This window comes from Rhipicephalus microplus, unplaced genomic scaffold (assembly GCF_043290135.1).
Source record: "Rhipicephalus microplus isolate Deutch F79 unplaced genomic scaffold, USDA_Rmic scaffold_369, whole genome shotgun sequence".
Lineage (NCBI taxonomy): Eukaryota > Metazoa > Arthropoda > Arachnida > Ixodida > Ixodidae > Rhipicephalus > Rhipicephalus microplus.
Window position 1 is genome coordinate 89420 of NW_027464934.1, and position 14456 is coordinate 103875.

Sequence of the window (14456 nt, forward strand, 5' to 3'; positions counted from 1 at the left end):
TATTTTGAATTGAAAACTTCATTGTAGTGTGCATTAGGTTATGTTCTTCAGTCATTTATGTTCCTTATAAGCAACTTTTTTTTCTAGAGCTGTGGCGTTTACTATAAGGTACATTTTAACTCAAAACAGTGGGACAGTTATAGCATTAACAGTTAACATGAGTTTGAATATGGTACAATTAAAAATGCAGCTAGTTCTGCTGGTTTGTGACCTATAGCTGTGCTCATAGAAGCAGTACTTTCAGTCTCCTGCTGGGTGATTGCCTGGACAAAAATAGGCCCATTGCTACATGCAAGCCTCATCACTTGTTTTTGTCATTTTTTTTTCTTGGATATTTTGTGTAGACGAAGTAATAGTCACTGATGTGGGTATAAAATTAAAGGTTGAAGTTGGTGCACGAAAGCTGTAGTGCAAACGGAGTGTAAAAATCCAGCACAGCACACATGTTGTGGGAATTAGTCATATGCGAAGCAGTCAGCATGCGTCAGCCAATGCTGGAAATTTCATTTTGAGCCTTCAGCGTTACGAGGTGGATAGACATCTTTGTCCCAATTGATTAGCTCTGTGCATATTGTAGACTTTCCAGGCACATCAAGTACACTGACGCGTGAAAGGTAGCTTATGGCACAACATAACATCAGTGTTCCCATTGGAGCTTGCACTTCAGTTATATTACCATGAAGTGCATGCTATCGAGTGATGATGTGCTTATATACAGACAAGTGCAACCCTTGAATATTGCTCGCACAGTCCTAAGTGCACATATGTAAAGCTTATCACATTGATATAAAACAGGAAAGCCAACTCTGCAACTACTTTGTCCTGACAAGGTATTTTTCATTGTACAAGGTATCTTTCTAAAGTAGTTTGAAGCAGTGACTGAGTGGAGGCTGCCATGCAGAATTCCAGGGTTTGATTCTGGCTTCACCCACGATTTTTATTTTTTGCTGCCATCTGGATATTTCGCGACATGAGCTCATTCACACTGTTGTGTTAAGATTTCCAATGTCTGGGCTGATATAGCCTGTGAATCACTCACAGCTAGTGGTGTGTGAATAGTGAAATTTCATCTTTGATTCTAATGACGCCGAATAGTGGCCAAAATATAGAATACGTAACATTTTATTGAAAATTGAAAGGAAGAACAAATTAATGAAGTCAGCTTGTATCCTCAAGCACATAACGCAGTAAGTGAATGCTGCCGAATGACAACAAATTGTCCTATAATAATACTGTTGTCCTTCATCGTTCCAAGTGCTTCATGCCCAAAAATGGCAGCATTTCTTGCCTAATTATAGGTCTTGATATATCTTAATGGATAGACTATGCAACCTCTTTCTGCACAGTAGTGCTTTTGAAATTAATGAAATCACAGCAGTATAACCTTGGTGCTGTTTGTACAACAGAAGACAACCACGCATTTCCGAGAAAAGCTCGTGGCATTCCACCACAATATGTTTATTAAAATGGGCAAAAATACAACAAGTCCAGGCATAAGAACACTCAAACAAAACACAAAAATAATAATATGCATGAAATATATGTACATATGTAAAAAATAATACACAAATGCACAAAATTTGCACATAGTTGCATCTGAAATTAAATTACAAATTAACAGTGCACATAAAATTTCACAAGGTATAGCAACTTGAATGACATATGCCACTCTGACAAAACTGAGTGCCGAATACCCACTGCACACTGGCCATGACGTGCTTGCATTTAGGCAACTCAGACAATTTTAAGAGGTCAATGGATTTCCGTAAAATTTGCTGGTTAGCAATTTCCTTTACGTGACCTGCAGTTTCTGAGCATGCATGATCTTAGTTTTTCCTACGTTTAATTTAGTTTCAATAAAGTTCAATTGTTAGGCGGCGCTCATACTGTGTCCTCGTCCTGCGAGATGTCGTGTTCGCACCAAGTTTCAATGTACGGTCACTCACACCAGTGTCACTAGAGCTGCAATGCTGCTCATGTGCACAAACCCAGCTTGTAGTGCTATTATTTCACATAATGATGCCACAGAAGCATGGCTTTCATTATATATGTATCAAGAGTACAATGAGCAGCCACTGTACCTGCTTATGCAAACAAATGCACCAGTTGTTTTGCACTATCACTAGCACTCTTCCAAGGAAAATGAGCAAATGGAGAAAGCAGTGCCCCATAATCTCTTAGTGATTACACCTATGGCTTACTCAAAAAGGGCTAAAACACCTAAAATAGCTTGCTTAATTTTGAATGGCCTGGCAAAACAGAAAGAATTTACGATCGAAAACGATACATTCGAGAGTACACAAGAATATGTATACCTAGGACAACTACTCATGGGAGAACCTAACCACAAAAAAGAAATTCACTGAAGAATAAGAATGGGCTGGAGCACATTCGTCAGGCACTCTCAAATAATGTCAGGAAATCTGCCACTATCATTAAAGAGAAAAGTATACAACCATGGCATACTGCCAATTCGGATGTATGGTGATAAACCATGGAGAATAATGAAACAGCTAGAGCGAAAGCTGAGGACCACGCAGCGTGCAATGAAACGTAGAATGGTAGGAATAACAATGAGAGACCGGAGGATGGTAGCATGGCTAAGAGAACAGACAGGAGTTGCAGATGTCCTAGCTGACATCAAGCGAAAAAAATGGACCTGGGCTGGTCTTGTAATGGGCTGGAGCACATTCGTCAGGCACTCTCAAATAATGTCAGGAAATCTGCCACTATCATTAAAGAGAAAAGTGTTCACCAGACAACTGGTGAACAATAAGAGCAACAGAATGGTTACCAAGCGATGGTCAACACAGTTGGGGAAGGCAGGGAGTTAGACAGAGCGACATAATTCGGAGGTTCCCAGGAATAAAATGGAATTAGCTCGCACAGGATATGGTAAACTGGAGATCATTGGGAGAGGCCTTCAACCTGCAGTGGACTAACACAGGCTGAGAATGATGATGATGCCCCGCCGCGGTGGTCTAGTGACTAAGGTACTCAGCTGCTGACCCGCAGGTCGCGGGATCAAATCCCGGCTGCGGCGGCTGCATTTTCGATGGAGGCGAAAATGCTGTAGGCCCGTGTGCTCAGATTTGGGTGCACGTTCAAGAACCCCAGGTGGTCGAAATTTCCGGAGCCCTCCACTACGGCGTCTCATAATCATATGGTGGTTTTGGGACGTTGAACCCCAAATATCAATCAATGATGATGATGATGATGATGAATTAGGGAACATAGAATTGTCGAAGAAGACTACAGAGAAAGAGTGCTGGGAGGTGCACATACATATGAAACATTTTCCACATTGATTAATACACTAACACTTCTTATTTCTAGAGGCTGAATAATTACTGTAGGAGACTGTTTGAATAACACTTTGTGCACATGGTTAACGGTCACCAAGTCATACTTTACTGGTCGGCACCGAAGTTTCCAGACACATATGCATGTGTTATCACCACTTGAAATGATCTTTTCAATAATGGCAAATGATCCATCCAAGAGTTGAACAACTGAAGTATTAGTCTTTTTCTTTGACGCGTACAAGCAGTCTGTCAGGATTGAACCGTTTACCATCATTCTTCTGTACTTTACAGAGGGTGGCAGAATTTCTTGCTCAGGTGATGAACAGGCTGGTGGAATACAAGAACCACTTCCAAAAAAACGGGTGCCATCACTGCTGCTTTTGCTTTTGTGAGTGACCTTGGCATCAAAAGAATTGCAATACAGCACCACGCTAGGGCTGGCAGTCAGATCCTGCAGCTCCATTACAGTGTTTTCAATCTGCAGAACTCTACACAGCTGGTGTGGAATTCCATTTGCAGCTTTGATGGCCTCTTTGAGGCTCCCATTTCCCGATTCAAATGGAAATGCGGAATGTGCCCACAGGGGTCCCCAGTCGTGGATACTCTTGACAATATGTGTCAGCTGGTGCATGTTATATGTCATGAAAGCTTTTCCAAAAAGCATTTCTGAGCGCACATGAAACTCTAACAAGAGTTTCTCTGCTCTGTTAACTTCAGCAGTTTCGATACTGCGCTGCAGCATAATATGTAAAGCTTCCACCAAGCATGCCCAATGCTCAAGGTATCTTCTCTCCAGAATACCATGGAGCACTGGGATGCTGTAATATAGTATCCAATTCTCCAGCTCTTTAGCTTTCCACCATCTCCGCTCTTTTGTTGCTCGCGGCAATCTTTTCACGTCTCTCGGTGGCCTGATAGCCAAAAGCCTCTCATCGACCATGTTTTGCTTGCGACTGAGGGAGTAGGCATAACCTGATGACTCAAACCACAAGTCTAAAAACTGCCGTGCTACACCGAGTAAAATACAGTGCATGTAGTCAGGGACAAAGCCTGATACGATATTAAAATAGGGCAGGCCGATCAACGGAGATGCTGTTTTAACACCATTAACAGTCACACCTTCCCTAACTGCAGTCATCATATCTTCGACCATCTGGCTTTCAGTGCGCTCAGTGGGGTTCAATGGTTGAACAGGGTACTTAGTAGAACCACCAGCTCGTTCACCTTTCTGCAGACACCAGTTACATCCGAAATAACCATTAAATTGTGTGACACCTTGCATAGGTGCCCTGGCAACAGAGTCAACTGCACAACAAATGCAATAAGCTTTGTATGTCTGCAGTTGACCCTTCCGCTCCAACACAAAGCCATTTTCACTGAGGTGGCTCATTTCCTTTACAAATGTGTTCTGAAAAAGCTCCATATTTGGTTTCTCCTTCCAAAACCACAATGCCGCAAGGACGAGTTTTGACATTCTCTGTTCAGCTGGGATCTCATTAACAATTAACTGAATAGGCCAAATGGACGTGCCACTTGATTTGAACAGCGGTGTGCCATCGGCATTTAGGGTGAAGGTGATTCTGGGCCCACACTGCTGTGTTGAAGCTGCGAATTTGTGGTACATTTCACCATCACATAGATCACCCAGTGAGCCATCATGGTGAAGTGGCTTTGTTAGGTCAAGGAGTGCACAGTCTTTCAACAATCTTTGCAACTGTGATTCCACATCAAGAGTCACAAAAAAAGGCATATCAGATAGACTGGAAACACTCGTTCTGTGCCCACACTGTATGCACTGAAAAGAGGCATTTGTTTCAGCATTTTCTATATGTGTGAAGCATTTGGGGCAAAAACAATAATATGTCATGGTTGTGCCAGTTTTGCTCAAAAGTTTGGAGAGCTGGTACCGTGAATCAGGCAATATTGGATGTTCGAAAATTCTGTTAATAAGGTCCAACATGCTGGTCAGCCCAGTGAATGACAAATTATTTTTCACAGCGTGCTTCAGCACCATGAGGAGAATGTCACCTCTGGACAAAACCACTCTTTCAGTGATAACATCAGTAAATAACTCTCCAAACTGCGACTTGCCACCATGACTCGGCCCCGTGGGACTGTTAGGCATTTGCTGCTGAAAGGAGAAAAGAAATAATTGTTCAAAATGGCAGCACTCGACTGAGACTTCACAATTAATTATCCAAGTCAGCTAGAAATCGATCCCTCTTTTCTCGACAAATGATGCCATATATCCCAATTTCTGTGCCACATACCCACGTCCATGACGGTTGGCTGATTTGCTGCATATAGTTACCGTGGCCGCCGCGGGATGCCGCCATGTACCCCCCTCCCTCCGTGCACTTGTGATTACACTGACAGTAAGCCACGCATTTGAAGAAAAACAAGAAGGTGCTCAAGGTCATGATGCACAATGATAAAGGGGCACATGTTCTTGCCCCCTTGTCATCCCCCTCCCTGCACTGCTTTCACAAACATAGCGCTGTGTGTGTGTGAGCCTTCATTGTGTCTTCGTTTTCAGTGAGCTCTTACCGTTCATAAATTCTGCATTTCCAATGCCTAAACAAGCTAAGTGATCCCCCAGCAGTTAATGACATCAGCCATGTTTGTGTAATTTTTGCAACTTCCGATGGACCTACCATGTCATCTTCTGAAGGCAGCTCTCCAGGATCATGTTGCTCTGAACCATCCTCATCAGACATGGACAGCTGCAAAACAAATAGAGCAGAGAAAACACAAAAACGATGAAACCAAGAGAAAAGGGAACTCGTCAGAGATCGGCACCACCTCGACGTGTGACAAAGCCATGTTCGATTTTTAGTGCAAAATCTGCAATGACACCACATATGGAGACACAACAGGCACAAGTGCTGTCATGCCTCTGCGATGTCACCGCATATTACTAAATACTCCGAACAACCACTTCTGTTATACAAAAAAATACCCACATAAATATAGATATGTGTGCATACCTCTTCATCATTTAGCAATGTGTCATGGGAAACCATCGGGTTGGCATGCTGTGGCCTATCATTGGTTGCTTGCAGTTCTGGAGTAGTGGGACTGACCGGAGCAGATGTCACCCTGGAGGCTGCTGTGCTACAAGCATCGCTTGAAGTTTCCTGCAAGAAAACAGCTTATTAATAAAAATGCACTTAACGTCTCGAACATACTACCTCACCTGTTCATCCTCACTACTCAACGTATCAGTTCGAAGTATGCCATTTATATCTGTCGAGACTGAAGCTTGTCCTGCTGCTTCATCATCAGACGAGGATGTGTCCATAGGCACCTCCTGAATGCGAAGAAGTATCTTAGACATATGTGCACGCCTTAAGTCGAAGCTTTACTGTGTAAGCTCCTATCTAATGTATCGTAATAGAGAAAGGTTTTTGTTTGTTTTTGAGAATGACAGCATCAGTTCTCATTGGGTTTGTTGCATTTAAACCCAATGCTAATAATAATATTGGGTTTACTTAGACAAAAACTTAACTCAATGACTGACTCAGCAATGACAAGTGACATCACAATTTTGCTAATAACAAACCCAAGGCACGCAAAATCGATTAATTACGCATTAATGTAAAATATAACTAACCTGTAGGCAAGATATTCGCAAAACTCCTGCGAACATTGTTACCATTTTACGTAAGCCGTGAATTCAGACAGAAAAGTCCGCTTTAAATGTTCTAACAGATGCAATGTACTGAACTGCTACAACTGCTTTCAATGCCCTATTAGAGATTTGTTAAAAAAAATTTTAAGTCAATGTTAAAATCGGTTACAATGACCCGCTCAAATAGCGGCTGCCATTCACAGCCGCTTTATTTGTACTCAAATGTCGCAGCAATACCAGTTTGCTCACTACCAGTTGTTCACTAAACAGTAATTTACAGCGTGGTTCGGTACCGCCAAGCGAGCGATATCTGCCGTCAATATTTACGTTCACCCTCGGCAACTACATGTGCGGACAAACGCAGGTTGTTCGCCCACACAAACTGTTGTTAATACGCTAGGCGTGTTATGCGAACCAAGACATGCAGTCTCGTGTGAGTCTTGAACACCAGCGCCAATTGAAGGCGTTAGAACAAAAACAAAGGTAAACTTACACGCTGTTGGCAACCCCTCTCAGTACTTCTCGGTAGCACAAAGTCCGATCCATGGTTGATATATCGTTTATATGGGCCTCTCTTCTTTCTCTTTGGAAGTTGATACATTATGACCGCATTAGACGATTTGTTGGTGCACGTGTGGATGCTCCTCAGATTGTTGTTGAGCGCACAACCGAACACCACTTCAGCACAACGGCAACCATGGCACATCCTGACTGGTCAGCGTCACAAAAGATGTCCAGTTTCGTATTTCAATATTTCATTTATTACTGTAATATCTGTACATCTGGTAAACCAATATATACTCATAAAACCTAAATAAAATGGACATATTAATATTGAAGTCATATGCGTCTATGTAGCACGATGTGTTTACGTGGAAACCTGTATCTGCCAGTCGGCTTGAAGTACGAGCTCGCGGCTCGCGCGTACGTTTACATTCAGCACGTGCAACGGCAGTCTGACCGCTGGCCGCAGATTTGCGTGCGATCCTGCGAAGTGATCATTCGGCTGCGTATCCTCTTTGTGTTTTTTTCGTGCACTAACGGCACAGTGTACTGCAGAATGATCACGCACGCTAAAGTACGTTACGAAGACGATCGGAAACTTGCGATTGTGGATGTTGGCGACATCGAAAACTTCAAACCAGAGCACGCGAAGGACTTCAAGTCCAAGTTCTTCTATTCTGTAAAGTGGACCGATCCGGACGGGACCTCTGATTACTACCGGGCTCGGATCCTAGCTTTGGGAGGTAAGCTCTTCGTTTGCGACCCTGGCACACATTTATTTTGCCTTGTCAAGTTCAACATTAAGTGCATTTTTGTGTTCCGCGGTGCGCATATGCCTATCGTTGATGCTATCCGGTGCGTGCGGTCGGTCGGCAGGTATAATTTGATTAATGAAACATAATTTTGTCTTGAAATGAGCGTAGTTCAAATATAGTCTTGCAACTTCCGTTATTTATAAATAGGCCTAATGAAGCTAGTGTATAAAAATTACTATATATACTCAACTGTCTTTTGCGCTCTTGCAAATGCAATTAATATGCCTAAAACTTGTTGCTAAGTGAGATGGATATCTAAGGGATCGCCTTTCTTTCTATTCTTCATGCGGTACAGCACAACTCGATAATATTCCTTAAAATGTATGCACTGATCCAGATCATAGACCCCTCTCCTCCAACTTTTGACGCTATTGTCTGCGAAGCTTCCAGCGTACGGCACGTGGCAAACTTGTTGAGTCCTTCCCAGCTGCCTTTATGTTTTCAGAATACAGTAAAAGCTCGTTAATTCGAACTCGAATGGGACTATAAAATTGTTCGTATTAAGTGGAGTTGAAAAATTGCGCAGGCGCTAGAATGAAGACATTGTTCCACACTGTGTGGAGAACCCAGAGAAGCCACCTCTGGACTCGTTCCCGCAAACTAGGTGATACTACATGTTTGTGGCAGGTAATTTCATAAATTAAATTCAGGCTGTGACAGCAAGAGAATTTATTGATCAGTCAGTGATACACCAGAAACAAGCATAGACTACAAAGAACAGACTACAAAGAACACAGGACAGAGTTTAACAGAACGAGTGCAACCGTCAAGTGGTCTTATTTTCATGCGTAGTGAATAATAAGGCTAGTTGATGCTTGCGCTCAGTCTGTAAAACTGCGTTCTTTGTAGTAGTCTTCATAGCGGCGCCCTTCCATAAGTGCATTCAACTATTATGTAGGTCAAATAAAATAATTATTTTTGATCATCTGTGTTCATGCAATAATCATTAATTCATTATCTTCACCATAGCAGTCAGATCCCCCCTCCCCGAAATAAAAAAAAAAAAGGAACCAGGATTTGCGTGTATATATATATGTATATATTGCGTATTTGACCTCTCCTTACACAAATGCATATACGCAAACATCTAGAGCTCAGTTATACAGTATATACAGTAGTCTTATGCAAAGACAGTTAATGAGCACATGTTTTATGGTTGTGATACTACGCACATATATATTCTCCCTGCTTCTGTTTAAGGCTTACATGCATATAGAGCATGAACTTTTTTAATATTGAAACAAAGACTACCGGAAATTTCAAGGATCCTTTCATATAAGTAGAAGGCTTATTTAAGTGTACACTTAGCATAATATTCCTTCCCACTTAATCTGTTGTCACTCTTCTGTGTTTTTCTTTATACTTGCAGTGCAGCCTAGTCGCACATCCATGGCTTATAATGAAATTATTTCCTCGTAACATTTTTCAATGTGTACGACCTCAATATTTTCCAGAATCTGAAGACGACTTGGAGGGGGAGGGAGGAAGCCGGCAGAGGCCTAGGTTTGAAAAAATGGCTTATTCACCTGACGGCGGAAGTGAGGATGAAGATGATGTCCAGCCAGAGGTACTTGTTTATGCAGTGCCATATCATTCTTTATGCATTGCACAACTTAAACAGCCTCATAAGACATTTTTTTGTTTGTGTACAGCGTCCCGTGAAAAAGCCCTCTGGCCCAAAACAGGAGCTCTTGGACATGCTGAAGAGAAAAAAGGATGACATCTGCCGAAAGGAGGAAACAGCTACAAAGAAACAAAAAAAGAGGGAGACCTATGACGATAGGGGCAGCCTAGTCAGTGAGCTCAAGAACAAGCTACAGAGGCTTGAACAACTGATGGATAGAAAGAGCAAAAAAATAGAGCAGCTCCAAAACAAGAATAACACATTAGAAAAGGAGGCCATGGAGCTGAGGCGGCTTAATGTGAGGCTGCAGGAAAAAATTCTGACAGCCTTAGATGAAGGCAAAGGTATGGAATTCGGCTTTTCGTAGTTTTGTGGCTTCTGTGGCTGCTATGTACGTAGACTTATTTGTAATTTGTATGCCAGTAGCATGGTCACACATTTTTTTTTTTTTTTTTCAGGTTTGGGGGGGAGGGGGCACTCAGCTATGCTTTATGTATGTTTATGCATGCATTTGTATGCGCGTTTATACACATGCCAAACTGAAATTTCAGGGGGGGGGAATTATGGGCTTCCTTAAATTTAAAGCTATTCCTTACAATTTCAAACCACAAAATCGAACGAAGTGATGTTTGTGCATACTACCATGTTTACACATTCTTACGATAAGGAGCGAGTTTGCTTATTTAAGAAAATTACAAAAAAATATAGGGTATTGCAGTTATAACATGAGCTCGCCATCCTATGTTGGAGAGCTTCTCTTCTGACCAGTGGTGACGACCTTGCATAGGACCACAAAAGGCTTTTCAAGTCAGCGGAGCATGAAAGAATTTGTCGCACTTCTTCATCACCCAACAACTATATGCTCATTTACGCCTTGATGCCACTGCCTATGATTTTCGAATATCTTTGGACAGTTTATTGTTTTATTGTTAAGCAAATCCTTTTGCATTTTCTTCATGTTTTACCAGGCAGTGGTTGCATGTGCAAAACATTGCATAGATCCAACACGTCCATTGTCACTTAGAATGCTCTTTGAAGGTGCTTTGAAACAAAATAATAAAATTGCTGTTTTATGTGTAGCCTGGTTTCACATCTAATATGAGGTGCATTCTCAAATTGTTAGTTACAAAAAAAAAAAAAAAGAAAAAAACTCAAGTTAATACAATACTTGCATTTGGTACAATTTCTTTGATGTAGCTATATTTTGGGTGAGAGCCTTGATATTGAAACTCATATGTTTTGAATGTTGATTGCTGACAATGCTGTCTTCTTAAAGTGACTTGAGTTCTGCTGTTTGTAGTGAGCCTCGCTTCATGTTGATGGTGCAGGCAACAGTAGAGCTGCGTGCTCAATTAAGAGCAAACCGGAGCACTCAAGGATGGAGCTCATAGATATTGACATGGATGTGATTCCAAGGGAGACAACACCGCCACCAGATGATTGCCCAAGAAAAGAGAATGCCACGGTAATGTGCATATCTAAAGGGCAGCTTCAGGAATGTTTAGTTTTGCATACAGTTGTCGTTGTAGGTGAAATTTTTTTTGTGCTTGCTTAACTGTAAATGCTGCTTTTTCAGATGGTTGTTATGATTTTTTTTTTGCAATACATTCCTCTGATGCAGGTGGACATTGGCAGTGGCCTTCGAATAAATTCTTGTGCGTGGAGTCACATCCAGGGCCATCAAAAGGATTCTCTTTTTGTGAAAGACCTGCTTCTTGGAATTTGGCCAAAGGAGCAGCTGAAAAACCGCTCTTTGCAAGGTATGTTGCTGTTCTATAGATTTTTTTTTTTATAACGACAAAGCTCTTTAGGCTAGCCTTATTCTGTTCAAGGCAAAGAAATTCCTAGGTGGGTATGTGCCACAGGAATTGGCCAATCCCCAATGCAAGTTCAGCAGGTGCAAGTGTTAAATGAAAACTGCTTGACGGAGTGGAGCATGTCAAACATGGGAGAGGAAGAAAGAGAACTAAGAGGAGTAAAGGCATAAAATGATCGAAAGACTAGACTCGGAGAAAGAGATAGAAAAGCAGAGAGCAAGACAAAGAGAAACAGGAAGAGAGTGAGAGACATAGATAGAGGAAGTAATCAGTAGAGAGAGAAAGGAAGGGAAGAAAGAGCAAGAAAGAAACCGAGAAATTAAAAGGAGCAACAAGGAAGGCTGCCCCGCTCCGCTGTTTCTTCAGGCTTGGCACCACTAATGCGAAGCTGCCATAATTTTTTTTAGCGCTGTGAACTAGAAGTAGCAGTATTATAGTTAACCACTGTTCATTTGTGTCTTGCAGGAAAGCGGTGTCCACGATTTCCGGATCGGCCTGCAAAAACTCCACTGACGCCTTGGAAAGTGGAAGTGATGCGGGGTAAGTGTCCATGCTTTTTAAGATATTTTGGTGTAGACTGTCTTTGTTCATTCTGCCTCAGACCATATTCTTATAGACTCCATTTTTGTTTAAGAACTGTTTCTTCTTGCCAGTTAGTGATGCCCTGTGAACCTTTTGTTTTAGATTGTTACAGACGGCGACTGCAGCGCCAAGGTATTCCTGAAAACCTTGTGCCTGCTGCACTCAAGCAGCTAAACCATTTTGTGGTGGAGAAGCTGGCAGACCTTGAGAGGATGGCAAAACGGTGAGATGCAGTTGTAAATGTGTTTTGATGAATTTCAGGAAGGTTCTTGTATGTAGTTTTAAATGACATGCAGCCTTGTAAAAAAAAGTGTTCAAAGCATCATACTGATTAAATGCCATGCCAGTGCATTTACTCACACCTGTGAAGTATGTGTGAGATCATGTGGTAAAAACTAGTCTTGAGCTCCTAGCACATCAAGTTAGCACTTTACTCACATCTGAGCAGGCCCAAATTCTAGGCTGACCCCCTAAGGTTTGAAGCCAGAAAAAAGAAAAGAAAATGTTACCTCAAATGTAGACCCAGCAGGAAAACGTTTACAGTATGCAAAAAACTCAAAACACATACAGTAGAACCCAGATATATATATAGAGCCATAAAGGAGATTGCAAAATAGTTTGATATGGCAGCAAAGCAGACAACTCGTCCAGCTTTCTCCTGTGTGTGTTTGTGTGTACAATGATTCTCTGCTGAACAGTGCTGTTCTCTTGAAACCCGGCGCCTGCTACAATGTGTAGCCTGCTATGTATGGTCACAATATTACTGCACTGGGACCCCTTTCCGTGCTTGTTTACTATGTCAGTGTCTGTGCAGTAACATTTTCTTGTGCGTAAGCGTTCACTTCTGACAATAAGCGGGTGTTGCGTGCATCATTTTGGGCCAATGTGGCGGCTATGCTTTTTTGTGCAGTTAAGGCGGTTTTAGCTATTCCACCATGGCACCAACGCATTTGGGTTGTTGCATATTAGCAGTATGCAGTAAGTTTAAATGGCGCTGTGCCTTACATGCTGCTAAACAGGTAGTCGAAAATGCCTAGTGCAATAGGGCTGTCGGCAATCCGTTGCACTCTCATGTTTGTCAGTGGCTGCTATCACATTTGCAGCCATCGCCACATGTGCTTAAGTCTTAATCGATGGCCAGCCGGTGCGTCCAAATGAAAATGTGAAATATTTTGCACAGTACAGCATGCTACTGGCCACACCTAGAGTTGCGGGGTGCACCTTGAATCAACAAGCTTATGAGCCTTGATGGCATGATCAATCCATGGTTATTATGCTGGTGGAAACAATTACTGCTATCACTCAACTGTAACAATTTTTTAAGTACTCAAATATAAACCAACCCGACAGTATTTGAGTTTGAGAAAGACTATTGGCCTAGATTTGCGTAAATATGATACACACTCTGCCTACAGCAATAAGCAATGTCATTACCTATCCCTAATATTCTGACAGGTCCATTTCTAAGGATAGTTCTGCAGCAGGCTACCATTGAAAATGTTGCAAAGGGCCAGCTCTCATGCCTTGAAGTCGTAGTGTGGTTCAAGCACCACAATGTCGTTGCATCATGTGTATATGTAACATTAGCGATGTGAACTTGTAACTTTCATGCACTTGTGTATTTTTCAACACTTTCAGGGAGAAGGACAACCTTAAGCCACAGGAAAGCTGTGAATAAGGCCAGCAAATTCCAAGGTCAAGAGTAAGCCGTGCCTGCAAATTTGGTCTAGTCATTTTCCAGTCAACTTTTGCAATACTTGTACAAGTAATAAATTATTGTAAATCAAGTACCTTCATTTTATGGTTTTTATTTTATGCATGTGCAATACACATCACTCACGACCAAGCATACCGGATCATTTTGGTCAGGATGAACATTTTTGCTTTAACAATTTGGTGTGCTCTTTGCCCATGTATTTCAGCCAAACACCAATTTGTAATGGAAGAATGTTAGGTTCAAGCTAGACCAAGCTAGAAGTTCACTTCAAATGGTTGACCAGTTGCACACCAGCCAGCTCTAACTGGATGACCATGTACATTCAACTGGCTGACCAATGGCGCACCAATCAGCTTCAATTGGATGACCTGTTGGCACCAGTTGGCTTGAACTGGATCACCACATGTTTTCAACTGGTTAACCATTTGGGCACCAGTCAGCTTCTATTGGATGACCTGTTG

General features: G+C 41.9%; 2 protein-coding genes across 4 annotated transcripts; one reads left to right on the top strand and one right to left on the bottom strand.

Moving 5' to 3' along the window:
• Positions 1-1420: 1420 nt before the first annotated feature.
• On the bottom strand, positions 1421-7642 carry LOC142794063 (uncharacterized). 3 transcript variants are annotated; one of them, XM_075885842.1, is made up of 5 exons: positions 7430-7642; positions 6502-6615; positions 6293-6442; positions 5960-6028; positions 1421-5433 (listed from the first exon to the last, which is right to left on the bottom strand). In XM_075885842.1, the coding sequence occupies exons 1-5, from the start codon at positions 7640-7642 to the stop codon at positions 3253-3255; spliced, it is 2727 nt and encodes a 908-aa protein (XP_075741957.1). In that variant the 3' UTR covers positions 1421-3252. The 3 variants fall into 3 exon arrangements, with proteins under 3 accessions (XP_075741957.1, XP_075741956.1, XP_075741958.1); XM_075885841.1 differs by having other exon boundaries at positions 1421-5436; XM_075885843.1 differs by lacking the exon at positions 1421-5433 and having other exon boundaries at positions 5849-6028.
• A 138-nt stretch (positions 7643-7780) lies between these two features.
• On the top strand, positions 7781-14074 carry LOC142794065 (uncharacterized). Its single transcript, XM_075885844.1, has 8 exons — positions 7781-8183; positions 9710-9822; positions 9908-10223; positions 11208-11344; positions 11501-11639; positions 12162-12236; positions 12381-12501; positions 13917-14074. The coding sequence occupies exons 1-8, from the start codon at positions 7781-7783 to the stop codon at positions 13954-13956; spliced, it is 1344 nt and encodes a 447-aa protein (XP_075741959.1). The 3' UTR covers positions 13957-14074.
• The last annotated feature ends 382 nt before the right edge of the window (positions 14075-14456 follow it).

Coding starts and splice junctions, on each gene's coding strand:
- LOC142794063 (XM_075885841.1), bottom strand. CDS start 7,642: ATGTGCCATGGTTGCCGTTGTGCTGAAGTGGTGTTCGGTTGTGCGCTC. Junction 6,443..6,501: donor TGAGTAGTGAGGATGAACAG/GTGAGGTAGTAT, acceptor GTTTTCTTGCAG/GAAACTTCAAGCGATGCTTG. Junction 5,437..5,959: donor TGCCTTCAGAAGATGACATG/GTAGGTCCATCG, acceptor TTCTCCTTTCAG/CAGCAAATGCCTAACAGTCC.
- LOC142794065 (XM_075885844.1), top strand. CDS start 7,781: ATGCGTCTATGTAGCACGATGTGTTTACGTGGAAACCTGTATCTGCCA. Junction 8,184..9,709: donor TCGGATCCTAGCTTTGGGAG/GTAAGCTCTTCG, acceptor AATATTTTCCAG/AATCTGAAGACGACTTGGAG. Junction 10,224..11,207: donor AGCCTTAGATGAAGGCAAAG/GTATGGAATTCG, acceptor TTGATGGTGCAG/GCAACAGTAGAGCTGCGTGC.